General features: G+C 40.3%; 1 protein-coding gene across 3 annotated transcripts in view; it reads right to left on the reverse strand.

Annotated features, from left to right (window-relative positions):
* The window catches only part of NCAM2 (neural cell adhesion molecule 2), a 299,824-nt gene that overhangs the window by 123,310 nt on the left and 158,865 nt on the right, over positions 1 to 17,649 (reverse strand). For 2 of the 3 annotated variants that reach the window (XM_063126744.1, XM_063126745.1), the window contains exons 3-5: positions 14,257 to 14,463; positions 13,278 to 13,421; positions 9,250 to 9,387 (exon numbers count right to left, since the gene is read on the reverse strand). In XM_063126744.1, coding sequence (XP_062982814.1) covers positions 9,250 to 9,387; positions 13,278 to 13,421; positions 14,257 to 14,463 — 489 coding nt within the window. Of the gene's footprint in view, positions 1 to 9,249; positions 9,388 to 13,265; positions 13,422 to 14,256; positions 14,464 to 17,649 lie in introns of those variants that run through there. The other variant, XM_063126746.1, reaches the window with a different exon arrangement.

Raw genomic sequence — 17,649 nt, forward strand, 5'->3', positions numbered from 1 at the left:
TGTGAATTGCAATACATTTTCTACAGATACGACACATCAACGTTTCAGATCCTGAAAGATCCAAAAGAAAAAGAAAATGAACCCAGTCTTCTTATATGCAGAAACACACAGAGTTACGCACAGTGTATGAGAGTGTTCAAAAAGAATCTTTTAAAACAAGAGAACAATAAGCATAAAGTGGAGCTCCACTTGCATACCTCGACTTTAACACTCCTCATCCTCACTGTATCCCCATGCATCCTCCAATACAATCAGTCCTGAGAGTTATGAGAGCCCTCTGAATAGCATAGGATGTTCCACATGGGGGCTGTAGTATCCCTCAGGCATAGGGACCATACAGGTGAGCTTACCTGCTCAGCCTGCCGCTTGCCCCTAGACTACCAGGCAATAACTTCAGAGCCTTTTCCTTGCTGGATTCCTTTATTACTGAAACCTCCTGGAACAGTGACAATCCCGCCTGAGGTGCCCCCTGTTCCTTCTATAAGTTTGACCTTGGGGAGTCTCAACTACATATGAGCATGGCTCTCTTCTTTTCTGAGCTACTGATGCTGGCATCCAACCTAAAGCTGTTTTCAACCTGACCCTATCTCCTACTTGCAAAGGTGGAAGAGGTGCTGTGTGCTTGTCAGAATATGCTTTCTGCTGCCTCTGTCGATCTTGTAATCTAGGGTGAACTCCATGTGGCACCCTGGGCTTCAGGGCAGATGTAATAGCTGGCAGTGTGCTCCTTAGTAAACGTCCCATGAGCAATTGGGCAGGAGCAAAATCTAAACCGGTTACTGGAGTATTACGCAGGTTCAACAGAGCCAGATATGGATCAGCGCCATCTTGTAGAGCTTTTGATAGCATGTGCTTGATGGTTTGTATAGTACGTTCTGCTTGCCCATTGGACTGGGGGTAAGCTGGGCTCGAATGTGTCAAGGTGATCCCCCACTCAGTTGCAAATTGTCTCATAACCTGGCTCGCAAATGGTACATGGTCACAGATTATCTCTTTAGGTATACCATGACGTGCAAATGTTGCCTTCAATCTGGCAACAACAGTCACGGATGTTTTATCTGTCAAGTGGAGAACTTCAGGGAACTAAGAAAAGTAGTCCATGACTACCAGGTAAAAGTGACCTTGTAACTAAAAAATATCAGCTGCTACCTTTAGCCATGGCAGGTCTGGGATCTCGTGAGGGATCATTGGTTCTTTCTGATTGGCTGGCTGATGTTCCTGGCATGGCTGACAATTGTTCACCCACCATTCTATCTCTTCATTCATACGAGGCCAATACATCAATGCCTGAGCATGTGCTTTAGATCTATTGACCCCTTGATGTGGTAAGTGCAGCAGCTTTAACATGTTGTCTCTGGAGCCCTGTGGGAAGATGATTTTATGTCCTACCAGCAACAAGTCATTTTCAATTCGAATACTGTCTCTGAGAGGCCAAAAGGGATAAAGTTCAGGCCTAATCTGCTTGCGCCTCCTGGGCCAGCCATTAATATGTAGAGTCTTCAAGCCCTGTAGGCATGTATCTGCTGACATGTGTTCTTGCAATGATTTGAGCATATGATCACTAAGCGCGTCTGTACTGGACAAACTGTAGATCACTCCATCAGGGGTTCTGTATCTCTGTGGGGAGAGTACTTGTAGTCGCCCTAGAAAGTGTGTCCGCTATAAACATGTCCTTGCCCTTCGTATAGTGGATCTGAATATCATATTTCTGCAGTTGTAATAACATTCTTTTTAATCTTGCTGGGGCCTTCCCCAGTGGCTTGGCAAAAATTGCCTCCAGTGGCTTATGATCTGATTGGACTTTTACTTGGACACCAAAAACATACTGATGGAATTTTGACATTGCAAAGACAATTGCCAAGAGTTCCTTTTCTATTTGTGCGTAATTTTGCTCCGCCTTGGATAAGGCACGAGAAGCATATGCAATTGGTCTCTTTTTCTGGAATAGGCATGCCCCCAAACCATCCTTGGATGCATCAGCTTGGACCCATAGTTGCTCCTTAGGGTCAAAATACTGCAAGACTGGTGCAGTTGTAATGGCTTGTTTTAGTCCATCAAGAGCTGCCTGCTGTTCAGGCCCCCATTGCCACTTAATATCGTTTCACAGAAGAGTCCTGAGGGGAGCTGTTAGGCTGGACTCATTAGGTATGCATTGAGCCAAGTATTGAATGGTGCCCAGAATTCTTTGGAGACCTTTCTTATCTTCAGGGGGAGGTAATCGGATGATTGCTTCCACCTTGCTGTCATCTGGCTGTACACCATCCTTAGAGAAGATGTGGTCCATATACTTGACAGTATCCACCAATAATTGAATTTTGTCCTTATGAAACTTGACACCCTTTTCCCACGCAAGTATCTGTTTAAGTATCTTATCATGCTCCTCCTTGCTGGATGCTGCAATAATCATGTCATTGGCAATGATGTGGATGCCAGGAATGTCCCCAAAGCACTCATAATTTTTCTGTTGGAAGACTTCACTTGCTGACTTAATGCCGAAGGGCAGTCTATTAAAATGATACCTCCCCCACGGAGTGTTAAACATACATAGTTCCGCTCATTCCTTGTATAGGGCCACTTGCCAGTAGCCATCCTTCTCATCTAAGATGGTAAAAAACTTTTTGCCAGCAAGTTTTCTCTGCACATCCTCAACTGCGGGGATTGAAAAATGTTGTCGCTTCACTGCCTTGTTGAGATGCCTGGGATCAAGGCACAGCCTGAGTGAACCATTCTATTTTTTGTGTTATCACCATGCTGTTGGATTAGTCACCTTTGTAATGACTCCCTTTGACTCTAGGTCTTCCAATGTTGTTTTCAAAGGGGGCAATGACTGCATATGGAATCTTTCTGCATCCGTGCACCACAGGCGATACTGTGGGATCCACATGAATATGATGCACACCTGGGAAACGACCCAGGCCTTCAAAAACATCAGAATAGTGTTTGAGGAGATCCTCCATCTTGGTTGGAGAATGTACTGCTAATACGTGCACAGGGCTACACAGGCTGACTGACCCAGAAGTGGTGGATCTCCAGTTTCTGTGACATAGAAGGTTAGATTTCGATTCTTAAGACCATTTTTGCAAGGAGCTACAATGGTACCTCTTGGTTTGACCTTTGCTCCACCAAAGGCAACTAGTGTCACATTTGTCATTGCTGTATGCATTTTATCCTGCAAGCACTCTGCAATGTCTTTTGGAATTGTGTTAGCATCAGCTCCAGAATCTAACTTGAAAACAACTGGAAGTCCTGCCACAACTACTGTGCTATACCAGGCTATTCCCAATAAAGCTTAGCTCAGAAGGAGGTTTAAAATGCTCCATATTTTCTTCCAATATGGCGACGGGTACTAAAACCCCTCTTCAAGTGGTTTTCTGAAGGGGATAGTCCACTTCTGACACCATGTAGTATCCCTCAGGCATAGGGACCATACGGGTGAGCTTACCTTCTCTCCTAAAGTGAAGTTCCACTTCCTAAATGTATCCTAGTTCTGATTTGTTTTTCCTGGTTGCAGCTTCATGGAATGAGATAATCTCAAGGTGCAGTAACAACATGCCAATGACTTATGCTAATTATTGTAGCACTTTTATGACTTGGCATAGGAAAGAATTACCATAGCAACGAAGCTACAGTTTCATAGTAATAGTCTGGAGAAAGTACTACATTTGTTTGCACAAATTAGATGGAAATACCTTATTGCCTATACGAAGTTTGAGATCAAAGCTGTTAGAAAGGGGCCTGGTGATGGCAAAATCCAGCATTAGTTACTCTAAAGGATCATGTTTTGAAACAAAACAAAAAAGACAAAAAAATGCTGTGCTCTACCATTCTAAGTGAGCCGTGATTTAAGGACCGGACTTTGGGGCAGAAGTCCAGAGCTGCACTAAACAGAATGAGCAGGATTCCCACCCCTCCCCACATTCCATAAGGTGAAGTAAGTAAGATAATGCACATCTGAAGTCTGGAGATCCTCTGTAGGCCCATTAAGTTCTGAATCTAAAATTACTTAATAGTTCCTAGTGTTCCATGTATAAGCTCAGAGTTTTCAGAAATGTAACCTTTCCTCCTCCTTAAAACTTTGAGAGGTGTAGTGAAAATGCCCTATACATCAGGCAGGGAATGGAATATGAATGGCTTTGCCATGTGGAGGCAGCAATCCTATGATGCAGTTTAAATTGGCTTCCATCTGGTGGCTGTTTTGAGAGCACCAGTCCTGATGACAATTTCTTAGAGAAAGCATCTAACCTGATCTTAGTGGCAGTTAAATGGTGTGCATTCTCCAACATTTGTTGACTCCAAGAGTCAGCAGCTAGAATTGGCATTCAATTTCACACATAATGAAATTTGAAGCTAATTTGGGGGTCTTCCTGAAGCAAAATATATCTAACAATTTCATCTTTAACAAATCATAATAAATCACAAAATTTCTTAAAGAGGATAAGTTATACATCTCCACTTGGTCAATTTAAAGAACATTTTGGACACTTTCCAGAAGCCCATCCATATCTCCTTATCTTATGGACTCTTTCTCCAATTTACACTAGAGTCTTATGGTTTACTTCATGATTAAGAGATTATATTTTCTAATGACTACAGAAATGTGTTACTCTTAATTTTTCAAGTTTAATAATTCATTTTAATAAATAATGGATGTGCAATAATGGACCTTTTTATTCTCCCAGTATTTTAACACTTAATTTTAACTTAAATTTAAATTTTACTGTTTTAACTCTGTATTTTAATTTTATATCAATTTTGCTGCGTGCTTTTTATTCTGGTTGTGCTTTTTATATTGTATTGTGTATTTGTGCTTTTAACCTGTTGGTTGTCTTACTATGGTTTTAATTTTTGTGAACCGCCCAGAGAGCTTCGGCTATTGGGCGGTATAGAAATGTAATAAATAAATAAATAAATAAATAAATAAAGTATTATTGCAATCTGATGCCAACTTCCCCGGTTCCTAAATTTCCAGGTTTATCTATCTACCTACCTGACATTTCCTGAGACAAGGATAATAAGAACAAGGATTACAACCTTGCTTCCCAGAAACTATCTATACAACATTTACATGAACAAAGTACTGGACATAGTAATATTGCAATAGTCGGAACACCAAAGTGAGTCCCTATGTTAATTACTAGCTTATATACCTGGCGTTGCTCGGGCCCCATAAGATATATGTCTGTGAGGTAATCATCTTAAAGTAGTAGGCCAGTGTTAATCCTGTGAATTAACTTGCTCCCTGAATAACATGTTAATCTTTGGACATCATGTGAGGTGTGGTGGGAGACAACGGGAGAATGAGCGTTCTTAGTTGTGGCACCCTGCTTATAGATTTCTTTTTCCCAGGCAGGCTTGCCTAGTGACTACATTAACGGCTTTCCAGTGCCAAGTGATCCCCCCCCCCAAAAGGCCTTTTAACTTGATGAATTTTTTTATGGTGCATTGCATAACATAACATTGCAACACAGATGCAGGAATTAATGGATAAAGTTTATGATTTTTATGTAAAAGCCTGACTACCATTGAAACAGAAGAGTGAATGGAAGAACAACTGAGAGCTGAGGCTAGAATGCAATGGTTAGGGGCAGTTGGAGAAAGTCAAAGACAGTTACAGGGAAGTGGGAGTTGAGTTAGGATTGAGAGATAGTGACATGGTTCACTAACCCATGCTTTATTTAAAACCAGCTGTTCTACATGCCAGTACTACACCTCCCAGCATGCAGGTGCCCGTGTCCTCTGAGACATTCTCTTGTTGCCGATGCTGCCCCTTGATAGAGCGGCAAGGAGTAGCATTACCAAGGAGGGGAGGTAAGCAGCTGTCAGTGGACGCACCCAGTTCCAACCAATCCTGTTGGGACTGACTCAGCCTACGCTTCTCATCCACCAAGTGCACTATCAGGGGACTATTCTGAACAGCTGGGGCAAGGCCGGGCACTCCTCCCCCACTTTGTTGGGTCTGTTTCTAGGCAAGCACAAAATGCCTCCCCTCCCTCCCTCCCTCTTAAGGGTGAAGGCTGTGTGCTTGCTTCCACCAGATTCTGAGAAAATGCGGATATCAGGATGGCATGCCTTTGAGCATGTGGCTCCTCAAAGTTATGCTGTTGCATCTAGTTACAATTTTAAAACTTTGCAGAGGGTCGGAAGACGCACTGCAAATGGGCACAGCCAATTTATGTGGGTTATTTCCTTTTATGTGGAATTGGGTTGACTACTCAAGACCAACCTTAGGAGTTGGGGTTGTGAAAGACACACAGCGGCAATCTGCCCATGCTCTCACAATGGCCACCAGAGTCCAGTAAGTCTGGCCTCCTGCCCAAAGCATGCTGGGAGTTCTGCCCAAGACATGCTGGGAGTTGTAGGCATAAGCCTTGGTTTTTATTTAATTCTTTAAAAATACTTAAACCCCCAAATTTTGTGTTTTTAGATTTTTCTGGTACATTGTACAACCAGACCTATCTGCATGCCAAATTTCAAGATTCTAACTCATCTGGAAGTGGGTAAATATTTCTGAAGATACATCACACACACACACACATACTTTCCGCTTTATAGGTATAGGTTCATTAAACAAAAAACCTGCGGTATACAAAAGGCTCTACAGTTTTCAACCAATCGCCAAAAAGCAGGGAAATTGGGAGTTAAGGCTCACAAGCCTTAATGCCACATCCTCCCTAAGGAGGCAGAAAGTGCAAGTGAAATTCTCATTCTCCCAAAGTTGATAAACCATGAAGACAGGATGGAGAATATGATATGCAGAAGCGACTGTGGGGTTATGGAAAACTGATGACTATATAGAAATGTAATGAATGAAGCAGCAGCAGCAGCAGCAATTATATATTTATGGAACTTGGCCGTAGAGGTGGGTATGCTAATCAATAGTACTGCAAGATTTATCTGTTGTTATTCCTATGATTTCAGGAAATAAATACCCTGTTCATTTTGCATTGGATAAAGAAATCACTTATTCAGTTGAGGGACAACGAAGTAAGTGTTACCAACAAAGATCTCCCTTTGGATGTTTAAAATCCCAGAGCATTGTGGCAACATGCTCACCGTGCATGTCTATATGATAGTACAGGTATAACAATGTTTACATTTATAAATTGATAAATACTGTATTTTTTCTAGTTTGCTTTCTATTCACCAACTTGTACACTGAACTGTGAAATGGCATTCCATGTACGTTTTTTTTTAAAAAAGTAAATAATTGAACCAATGTCTAGTAGTATTAACACACTGGGTTGGATCCACAGTTGCTGTCAGCATAGTTCTGTGGATGCTGGAAGAATGGCCATTCTGCCACGCCCGGCATAGCCTGGGCATGGGGAGGCTTTTGTGGGCGGGGGAGAGAGAAGATGTGCCTAGCCAGCATTGGCTGGGGCTGGTATGGTGCAACATGGGAGGAGGGGTTAGAGCCTTGAAGTAAAGGGCTCTCCCTCCCTTCACCCTCTTTGCTGTTTGGCTCCCTCCCTCCTTCCCTGTAGGCAGTGTGGGCTTGCTGGTTGCCGTTTGGAGCCAAGTAGGATTTTTTCACTCCTGTACTGAATTGTGCAGGAGTTTTTTCGCCTACTCCACACTGTGAGACAGTTTGGGTGTATTAATTAGGTTAATCTGTTGCTAATTTGGTCACATTTTGCTATTTGGCGCTAGGTACGGGCATCCAGAGTAGGAGTGGGAATGGTGAGCATTCACATGGCACTGTTCACAGTGACTGGTGTCTGAAGCTCCCAGCTTTGAGCCCCAAGGCCTGCCTGGGAGATAAGACTTACCTTTGGGGCTGACCCTACTCACCCACTTGGAGCTGGACGGCCTGAGATAGGGCGTGACAAAAGAAGGTCCCCCGACCCCACAAGGGACAGGCCCGGGGGAAGGCGAAAGACACAGCGCCTACCCTTGGGCCACGAATGGCTCACCCAGCTTTAGGGGCCTGGCAACAGGCCATGCTGGATGCCTGGTAGGATTCACCCCCCTCTTGCAGATCATTTAATAACATGTGGCCCTGTTTAAATCCAGCTGTTGTTGTCTCGTCTCCTTATTTATCGACCTTCGCACCACAATGGGATTAGGCAGTGATTCTCACCGATTCCTCCTTCCCCTGCAGTACTGTGCCATGGGGGAAGGGGGCCTCTAGAATTGCATAAGAGGTAGCACTGAGAACTGCAAGAGGAAGATAGAATAAGCACAAATCACTGTCCTGGCCCCTTCTGGCAGTGGAAAGCTTCTACTGAATCCCTGTTCCCCTTTTCAACAGAAGGAACACTGCTATTTTCAGAGGAGCATATTGGGATCTAACCCATTTTCTCTAAGCAAATTATTTATCCAGGAAAACTCATTTTCCACGGAAAAAAACCCTAGTTTTTTCTGCCAAAAGAAGCAAAGGAGTTTTGCAGCATTCACCTTTTCCTTTCTTGTGACCTCTGGCACAATCAGCTGAAGAAGATAAGCTATAGAAATAATAAGAAACTTCCAAAAAACCATCCTTGTCCTGGACTTATCTTTGTTTTCTATATTCTGCTTTATTTAACTAGCATTGACTTTAAAATGCAAAGCCAATCTGTGAACAACATTTTAAACTAATATTTTAAACCACTCCATAAAAAATGCTGATGATATTAATATTAATACAACTGTTACCTATTGTTTAAAAATATTGATGGCTTTTAAAAGAAAACATGGAAGACAATTCAGGAAATAAAATGTTGTATGACTGAATATTTATAGCTCATGAGAGAGAATAGAAATTTATGCAAACATAAATATATGGCATCACTCACTGATTGTTCTAGGTTCTATAAGTGGAGATTTTCCGAAATCCAAAAGGCCATAATCATTCCTGCAGTATCTATTCAATTTTGCACTGCCATCAGGCCACTCTTTCAATATTAACACTGATATTATATGCTTATAAAGATTTATATTATACATGACTATTATAGCAGCTTAAACATTTACACACAAACTTAGAATGAGCTACAGTGCATTTTGTGCAGTTACCACGTTTAGAGGAAACCTTGTGGTGATTGACTGACCATACACATTATTTTCAGTGATTATGTGTTAGTGCCCAGTGGACGTACACTTCATTTTGTCTGGTACTAAGTAGATATTCTTGTTTATTTTCCTCTGTGTTTAAAGAAGTCTGTAGTAATAATGGAATGCTTGATTACTACAATTAATTCCTCAGTATTGATTTACATTCTTAGACACCAAAGCATGACACAAGTCATAGAGTATAGTTTTGCTCCTTACCATTTACAATTACAATGATATCCCGAAAGTCGATTTCCCCTCTGGCTTCTACTCTTCCTTCACATCTGTAAACTCCTTCATCACTTTTATTGATTTTAAGAATTTGAAGATTATTGTTAGGCAACATGGCAAATCTATCTGGAAATGCATGTAAGAGATAAAATAGTATCAGTAAGTGAAGGCACTACAGTGAACATGGTTTTGAATTTAAACACTTAAACGCTTCTATTGCTGTATCGACGTGTGTGTCCACAAACACATTTCAATTTACAGATATGATGTAATCTTATTTCATTTCCACTATCTCAGATGCTTTACATCTTGCTTTTCTAACATTTTACTGCTTTGTGTTTTTACTAATGTGCACAATATAAGCAGCAGCCCATCTCACTTAGCCTAACCCACAACTTAGAAAGGAGAAAGAGCTTGGTTAACCCTGAACTAATGACAATACATGAGCTTCTGTACTGTAGAAAAGGGCAACTAAAATGGGCTGAAGCATCTCCCTTATGAGGGAAGGTTACAGCAGCTCAGACTGTTTAGCTTGAAGTTATCAACACCTTTCCTACCAATAAAGCTTGTAAAACCCACAATGTATCCTGTTTTGGAAGCACCCATAAGGAATTAATTATATAACTAAATGATGAAACAGAAACTATATAGCAAATGCCCCACTTATCAATAACCTTCAAGCAGTCCCAATACATTATTATTATTATTATTATTATTATTATTATTATTATTATTTTGTTACATTTCAGTCAGGTTATCTTTAAGTTTAATTTGGTTGATGCTCATTACAGTCTTGCTTCAGAATAACTAGGACAATATGGAATTAAAATAGAATCTAAAGACATGTGTAGGAAAATATGGTCATGATGTTCTGTCAGGGAGTGGTGCCTGCTGCCTTGAAAGAGGCTGTAGTGCGCCCTCTCCTGAAGAGGCCCTCCCTGGACCCAGAGGTATGTGGGAACTACTGCCCTATTGCTAATATCCCCTTTTGGGGCAAGGTGCTTGAGCCTGTGGTGGACGGGCAACTTCAGACATTCTTGGAAGAAACAGATTATCTGGACCCATTTCAGTCTGGTTTCAGGCCAGGGCACAGCACTGAAACAGTCTTGGTGGCTCTGACTGATGACCTACTCCGGGTGAAAGACAGGGGGAGTGCTACCCTATTGATCTTCCTGGATCTCTCGGCGGCTTTTAATACCATTGATCATGGTATCTTACTGGATCAGCTCCATGAGATGGGAGTAGGAGGCACTGTGTTACAGTGGTTCTGCTCCTACTTGAGGGACCAATCCCAGAGAGTGGTATTGGGGGAATTCCTGTTCCACCCCATGGCAATTAAGCTGTGGGGTGCCCCATGCTGTTCAACATCTATATGAAGCTGTTGGGTGAGGTCATTAGGGGTTTTGGGGTTGGGTGCCATCAGTATGCTGATGATATTCAGCTCTACTTCTCCTTGTCGTCGGAGTCAGCTGGGGCTGTGAAGGTGCTGGACCAGTGCCTGGAGGCTGTAATGGGCTGGATGAGGGCCAATAAACTGAAGCTGAATCCTGATAAGATGGAAGCTCTGTGGATTGGTGGTTCCCGAGTCCGGGAATTGGGTAAGCGATCTGTTCTGGATGAGGTGGTGCTCCCTCTGAAGGAGCAGGTACATAGCTTGGGAGTACTCCTCGATCTATCATTGTCACTGGATGCCCAAGTGGACTCTGTGGCACGGAGTACTTGGGGTCAGCTTCGGCTGATCTGCCAGCTACGGCCTTTCCTGGACAGGGACAACCTAGCCACAGTAGTACATGCACTGGTAACTTCCCGATTAGACTACTGCAATGCCCTCTACATGGGGCTGCCCTTGAAGACGATGCAGAAGTTGCAGCTAGTGCAAAATGCAGCAGCTAGACTGCTGGCGGGTACATCTTACAGAGACCACATAACACCAGTCTTAAAGGAACTGCACTGGCTGCCTATACGCTTCTGGTCAGAATTCAAGGTGTTGGTAATGACGTTTAAAGCCCTAAACGGCTTGGGACCTCAATACTTGAGAGAGTACCTCTCCTTATATATGCCTGCTTGAGACCTTAGATCTGTTGGAGAAGCCCTTCTTTGCATACTACCAATGCAACATATACGCTATGATGGGACAAGGGAGAGGGCTTTCTCTGTTGTGGCACCCCGACTGTGGAATGCCCTCCCCTTGGAGGCCCAATTGGTGCCAACATTGATTTCATTTCGACGCCAAGTAAAAACATGGCTTTTTAACAAAGCCTTTGATGGTTAAACTCACTGGCACATTGTTTTAATTGTTTTAACTGCTTTTACTGCTTTTAAATTATATATTGTTTTAACTTGGATCATGGTTTAATTTGTTTTTAACTGTGCATATTTATCGGTTTATACTGTATGTTTTTATCTGTACGCCACTCTGAGATCTTAATGATATAGGGCGGTATATAAATGTTTTAAACAAATAAATAATCCAAAGTCCAAACAAATGAGGACTGATACAAACGTTCCTGTCATCAAGGCCCTCCATGTTTAACCTAATTGATAATAAGATTGAAAAGAAAAAAAGAATTCATAGTGGTTGAATAGAACAATTTATTTTTGTATTTGGGAAGGGTAGAAATTATATCTTCTGAATTACTTAAAAAGAATGTGCCAATCATGGCCAATATAATGGAACAAAAACATTTTCTTGTTCCACTGAAAACTAAGAATTCAAAGTTGTTGTATTATTTTGTAACAGTCAATAGGATTAAACCCAGGCTATGGATAACAGTTAAAACCATGAAAAACTAAACCTTATATAGTGGCTGTAATAAGATATAAGGGTTATGAATAAACCCTTTTAAAATGGTATGAAATATGAACTGGGTTTTTTATTATTCTGCCTATTACCCAGGCTCTTATTCTACCTGGTAATCAGAGCAACAATTCAAATACAAATTTAGATTATGAGTTAAGCCACAATTCAGCACAAACAGTCAGCATCCATAGATGTGGCTACTAAGTTCCATTTAATATTCAGCCCTCTCTACCTCTTGGCTGTACCAATCCAACCAGTTGTGGACACCCACCTAATTGCTCTCACAGGTGGGCAAATAAGAAGGGCCCCTCTTTCTGATCTTAAAGTGTGGACAGACTGATATGGGTGAAGGCATAACCTATGGCTATTAAACAAAATGCAATGAGACCCATCGAGCTGTAGACGGAGTCTGTAGAGTTGAATAGTAAGGAGGCAACCATCAGTTCCAGGCTGAGTCTTTCTTTGTTGGCCTGATAGAGACCTTCATGCTCCCACTTCTTCCTTTGTTGGCACACAGCAGGATCCCTTCTACAAATAAGCCTTTCTCTTTATGACTTTTCTTATGGTCAAGCATGCATTCCATATCCTCGAGGCCTTTGTCTTTGCTTTGCTTGACACTGGTGTCTATGTGTGTGAATTTGGTGATTCAGCTTTCAATAGAGATCATGAGCAGAGCAAGGGCAGAGCAGTACAGAGGGCTTAAAGTGGTCAGACAGAGAGTTCTTTAATCACGACCAACCAAACCCACCTCCACTATGAAGGGCCAAGGAGTACAGAGTGCCTAATGTGATCAGACAGAGAGTCCTGTGATCACAACCAACCCCACCTCCATATGAGAACCCTTTTTCACCTCTAAGTAGTCTAATAGGGGGCTAAGTAGTCTAGTAGGGGGCCAAGAGGAACCACTTCTTTGGCCAGTTGTCACTCAGTGGCTGACAGCTACTGATCCCTAAACTACTGTTTCCCTATATATGTAACGGAAAATAAATTTTCACAGGGACAGAATAATCTGGAAGAGGATGATTTAGGAAAGTTTAATACTAAAATTAATAATTGTCACTGTCACTGTCAATTTAACTAGTATGATGACAATAACATTATTCATTTGTTTGTTCATCCTACACAACAGATGTTTAAGAGCATTAATGTATGTGTCTTTAAACTGGCTGAATGTAGAATAAAAACATATAATTTAAAGAGTTACCAAAATACTAACTGTCAGCAATATTTGAGACTTCCTCATTTTGATACAACCAGCTGACAATAGGTGCAGGTGAACTAGTAACACGACAAATGACTTGTACATCTTCTCCCTGTACAAATTCTTGTGGAGATGAAATATCTTGGAATGTGAGCTTCTCTGAGAAAGAAGAAAACACGTTTTAACAGCTTCTCCTGTCTTTTGCTTAGAATTTATAGTCATCAAAATTTATTTAGCACTTTAAGGGCACAATCCTATGCATGTTCAAACAAACAAACAAAAAAAGTCCTACAACTTCCAGCATTCCCCAGCCAGCACTGCATACAATTCTGTTAGATAGGCAAGTATTATTATCATATTAATATGTTGCAACAAAAAGAACTAAAGTATTTTGAAACTTAAAAAGATTAACAGCTTTATTTTATTTTATTCTGGTATCAGCTTTCACAGGAACAAGCACCCTTTATAAAAATCATCTGGTGCAATACTATGAAATTCATCTGGTGCAATGCTAGTCTACAAAAGACCATGCCACAATAAATGTATTAGAGTTTTAGGTTCCAGACTATTAAGACCTGTGCTTCAGCCACACCACTCAGCCACTGTGTGATCAGCATCAGCCTGAAGGCCTACACATATATGGATGAGCACAGGTGTGGAACACTCCCCATGGGAATAGGAAACCTGGTCAACCAGTTTTATTGCAAAAGAGATTTGGAGTAAATTTTGTTTTCTTATACTGTCTCTTTTCAAGAAAGCACTGTGTATCCTTAAGGCAAGAATCATATTTTAAGCAATGGATCTGGGGAAATCAGTATGTCAAGTTCTATTAAAGTCTCCTTCTATGTATATACTTTCTAACAAATAACAACATGGAAAACCCATTACTTCTAAGCTTATGTTTTCTGAGCACTTATATTCATTGTTTTCTGGACGACATATAGAAAGAGAAGGTCTCACTGTTTTATTTTTTTCCTCTTTGCATTGAACTTACGGTAAATTTCCAAAACAACAGTAGCTTCTTGAGTTAGTCCTCCAGAATCTGTTGCTTGACACCTGTATATTCCAGCATCTTCTACATTGGCATTGTAGATGGTTAGCCGTGATCTGACACCTTCTTTCTGTACCACCACTCTTTGATTAGAAACAATCTTCTCTCCTTGTGGGTTGTACCAATCTATACTCTCAGGTTCACCAATAACTAAAAAAATAATAATAATGGACAACAAAGTACATAACAAAGGTTTGACTATATCTATCTATCTAATTTTTTTTTCTATAATCAAACATTCCTACATGGTAAGTATATTTTGGAGGAAATTACACAATTAAAAAATATGTTCAAGTGCACCACTTTGATTCAATATTTGGTACAATAATAAGAACCAAGATTATGTCTAGTATGGCACTTCCAGAAGTTGGCTTCTGTGAGTGATATTGGAAATTCACTCCATGACAGTGCCAATGTCCATGTGGATTACTACACATTCAAATTAACTATCCAGATCAGTGTGCAACAGATCAGTGTGCAAAAAAGCAGTGTTATGGAAGTCATGCATGCATATCAGTGTTACTGGTCTAAGAATATTTATCTTTGATTGCAATGCAACTTAATCATGCCTTGCTCTCTTTTGTAGTCTCATGGAGTAATTTATTTGCCCCAATACTGACTGCGAAGATACACTGTCAAGTGTATGTTTGAATTAAATAGGCTTATTTTTCCTTCTCTACTCCACGACATGTCCACATCTTTTTCTTTTATTTTTTAAATTGTCATTCTGCAGTCCCTTGAAAAATGTTGTTTCAGTGGAGACAAAGATCATGCATCCTTAAAGAGCCTTGGTTATAAAGAATATCTGTGTGCTTGCCAAATCATGAGGCAAGCAGGGAGAGGGAAAATGGAAAGAGCAAAATGGTAGCCAACAGGAAAAACAGGATCACATTTCTTTTAGCATTCTTCAATGAACAGAAATGAAAATGAAGACATTGGGGGAGACGTGTACTACATAAGCTATCTCCCTGATGATTTTCTGCCCATGAACATGCAAAAGAGAAGTATACCAAAATATTTGTATAATTCTACAGAACATTCTAATTAGTGAAAAAAGAACCATACAAAATCTCACTCTTTTGACACATATCTATGAATTCCTCTGTCTTTCCCATACTCAATTATGCGGGGCTTTAGATGCATGACCATGAAAACACAAAGGCCGTTTCTACACCTGCCTTTTTTCCTGGGATCATCCCGGGATCATCCCTGTATGTCCAAATGACACACAGGGGATCCTGGGAGCAAGCAGGGGTGATCCCTCCATTTTCCTGGGATAATCCTTAGATGTAGAAAGAGCCATAAGTGATTCCTTTCTCTACTTACGCTGTTTTCATATCATTCAAAAGTGGGGTTGCTCTGGATGCAGAAACAGAATGGCATACCAATTCCACTCAACTCTCTTTCCAAACACCATAGCAACCACGAAGAGTGTGAAAAATCAATTCCCTGTCGCACCTTCTTTTCCTGAAAGCATTTATCATGAGACTCCTATATGTGTTGAGTTTAATGGGATTTAGTGAGTATAGGATTGTGGTCTTAGTATCTTATAGTACACAGAGAGTATCAGTTATAGTTCACATGGAGGAACAGTTGCTCGAAATTAGCACACACACACCCCACATGTATATTTTGCCATCATGTGATTACTGACAACAGTGACTCACACGCATGACACTCATTACTCAAATGTCTTCAAAAGAAAGAAGCAGCAGCTTTTAGGAAACAAGCTCTAAAATCAAAACTGAAGATAACAAACTCTCTAGCTTCTATTTGAAAATAACAATAAATGAACTATATAGCACTTCACGACCAAATTATGCCCCTTTAATTATCTGTTATTAACTCAGAATTCAATTCTTTAGAATGTGTTCATAAAATGATTACATGGAATTATGTAATAGTAACTAGTGAATCCTTGGTTTATAGACTTCATATTGTATACTTAAATTCTAATAGGGCATCTCCCATTAGCCATAGTCTTCTGAGTAATGTATGATACCCCTTTCAATCAACCACTTTCAATTCTCACTTGGAAGCACATTGCTAGGAAATATGAAACATAGCTACAGGGGTAGAAGACAGCAAATCCAACCAATGCTCCTTAACATTACCCCACATGGTCCAAATTGTTTAATGTTTTTCAGTGGTTATTAAATACGTTGTGCCATAATAGTCATCAACATTTCTGTAAACTATATATTTAATGCTTTGTAAAACCAATGGTGTATGAATCTGTCAGTCTCACTTTCTCTTGCATTCATTTTTTTAAAAAAATAATAATAATCTCAGATGACTTTTTATGCTGGATATGAAGAAATTCATGAATTTTGATAAATTCTCATTAAAAAATGAACTATTTTTTCACCCATTTGCATCAGCCAAATTGAATACATAAACTATTCCCAGCATGGGAAAGACAACATTTTACATGCCTGCCGTGTAGCTGTTAAAAAAGAGGTACCAACTCTAATTCAAGACTAACATGGCTACAGCTGTACTTCTAACAGTTCCAAAGACAGGAGAATTACATCAGGTGTCTTTTTTCACCTCATGATGCTGAATGACAGGAAAGTCCATATTGCAAGTAAAACACATGCCACATTATACAATGATATAAATGTAAAACCAAAATTTGGGCTGGGGAATGTAAATTGACTCTGCAAACGATTAGTCCGCAAACCATTCAAAAAATGGGGAGCATATGCTACTAAAAAATGTGAATTGTCCTATGATATATATATAGATATATAGATATATATATATTTAAAGCCATGCCAGATATGAATTTTATTTATTTATTTATTTATTTATTACATTTTTATACCGCCCAATAGCCGAAGCTCTCGAACAATGAATTTCAAGTAGAGTAGTTGTTTTCCAATGCCTAAAAATAATTTACTTCACTGCAATGGAAGCTCTGTGGAGTCAGGTTGTTTATAAATCAATATAAAATCCAAAGTATTATGTATGCAGTAATAAGAATCCAGATTGGCATGCTGGAAACTAGTCCACCATATGCTGTAAATACGTATATAGCATCTGCAGGGAATGTATGTTAAAGTTGTGCTCTTTTTCATATACTTGCAGATTGCACTTGATTCAATGACACATCACTGGAAAAGCAAGAAACCCTGAACAGATGTCTAAAGTTTGTAATGTTTATCACTTGAGTGAGAAACAGGGCCGTATCTAATGGTATCATTCAGCAAACTCAAATAGTGTTAGTGGAGCTCTCCCAAATATTTCCATTGTGCAAGCGGATGCGCATTACACTTGTGCAACCAATTGTGCAAATGTTTGCACAGCAGGTTACACAAAAGGTTGTGCAAGTGT

This window comes from Elgaria multicarinata, chromosome 5, assembly GCF_023053635.1.
Source record: "Elgaria multicarinata webbii isolate HBS135686 ecotype San Diego chromosome 5, rElgMul1.1.pri, whole genome shotgun sequence".
In the NCBI taxonomy this organism is placed as follows: domain Eukaryota; kingdom Metazoa; phylum Chordata; class Lepidosauria; order Squamata; family Anguidae; genus Elgaria; species Elgaria multicarinata.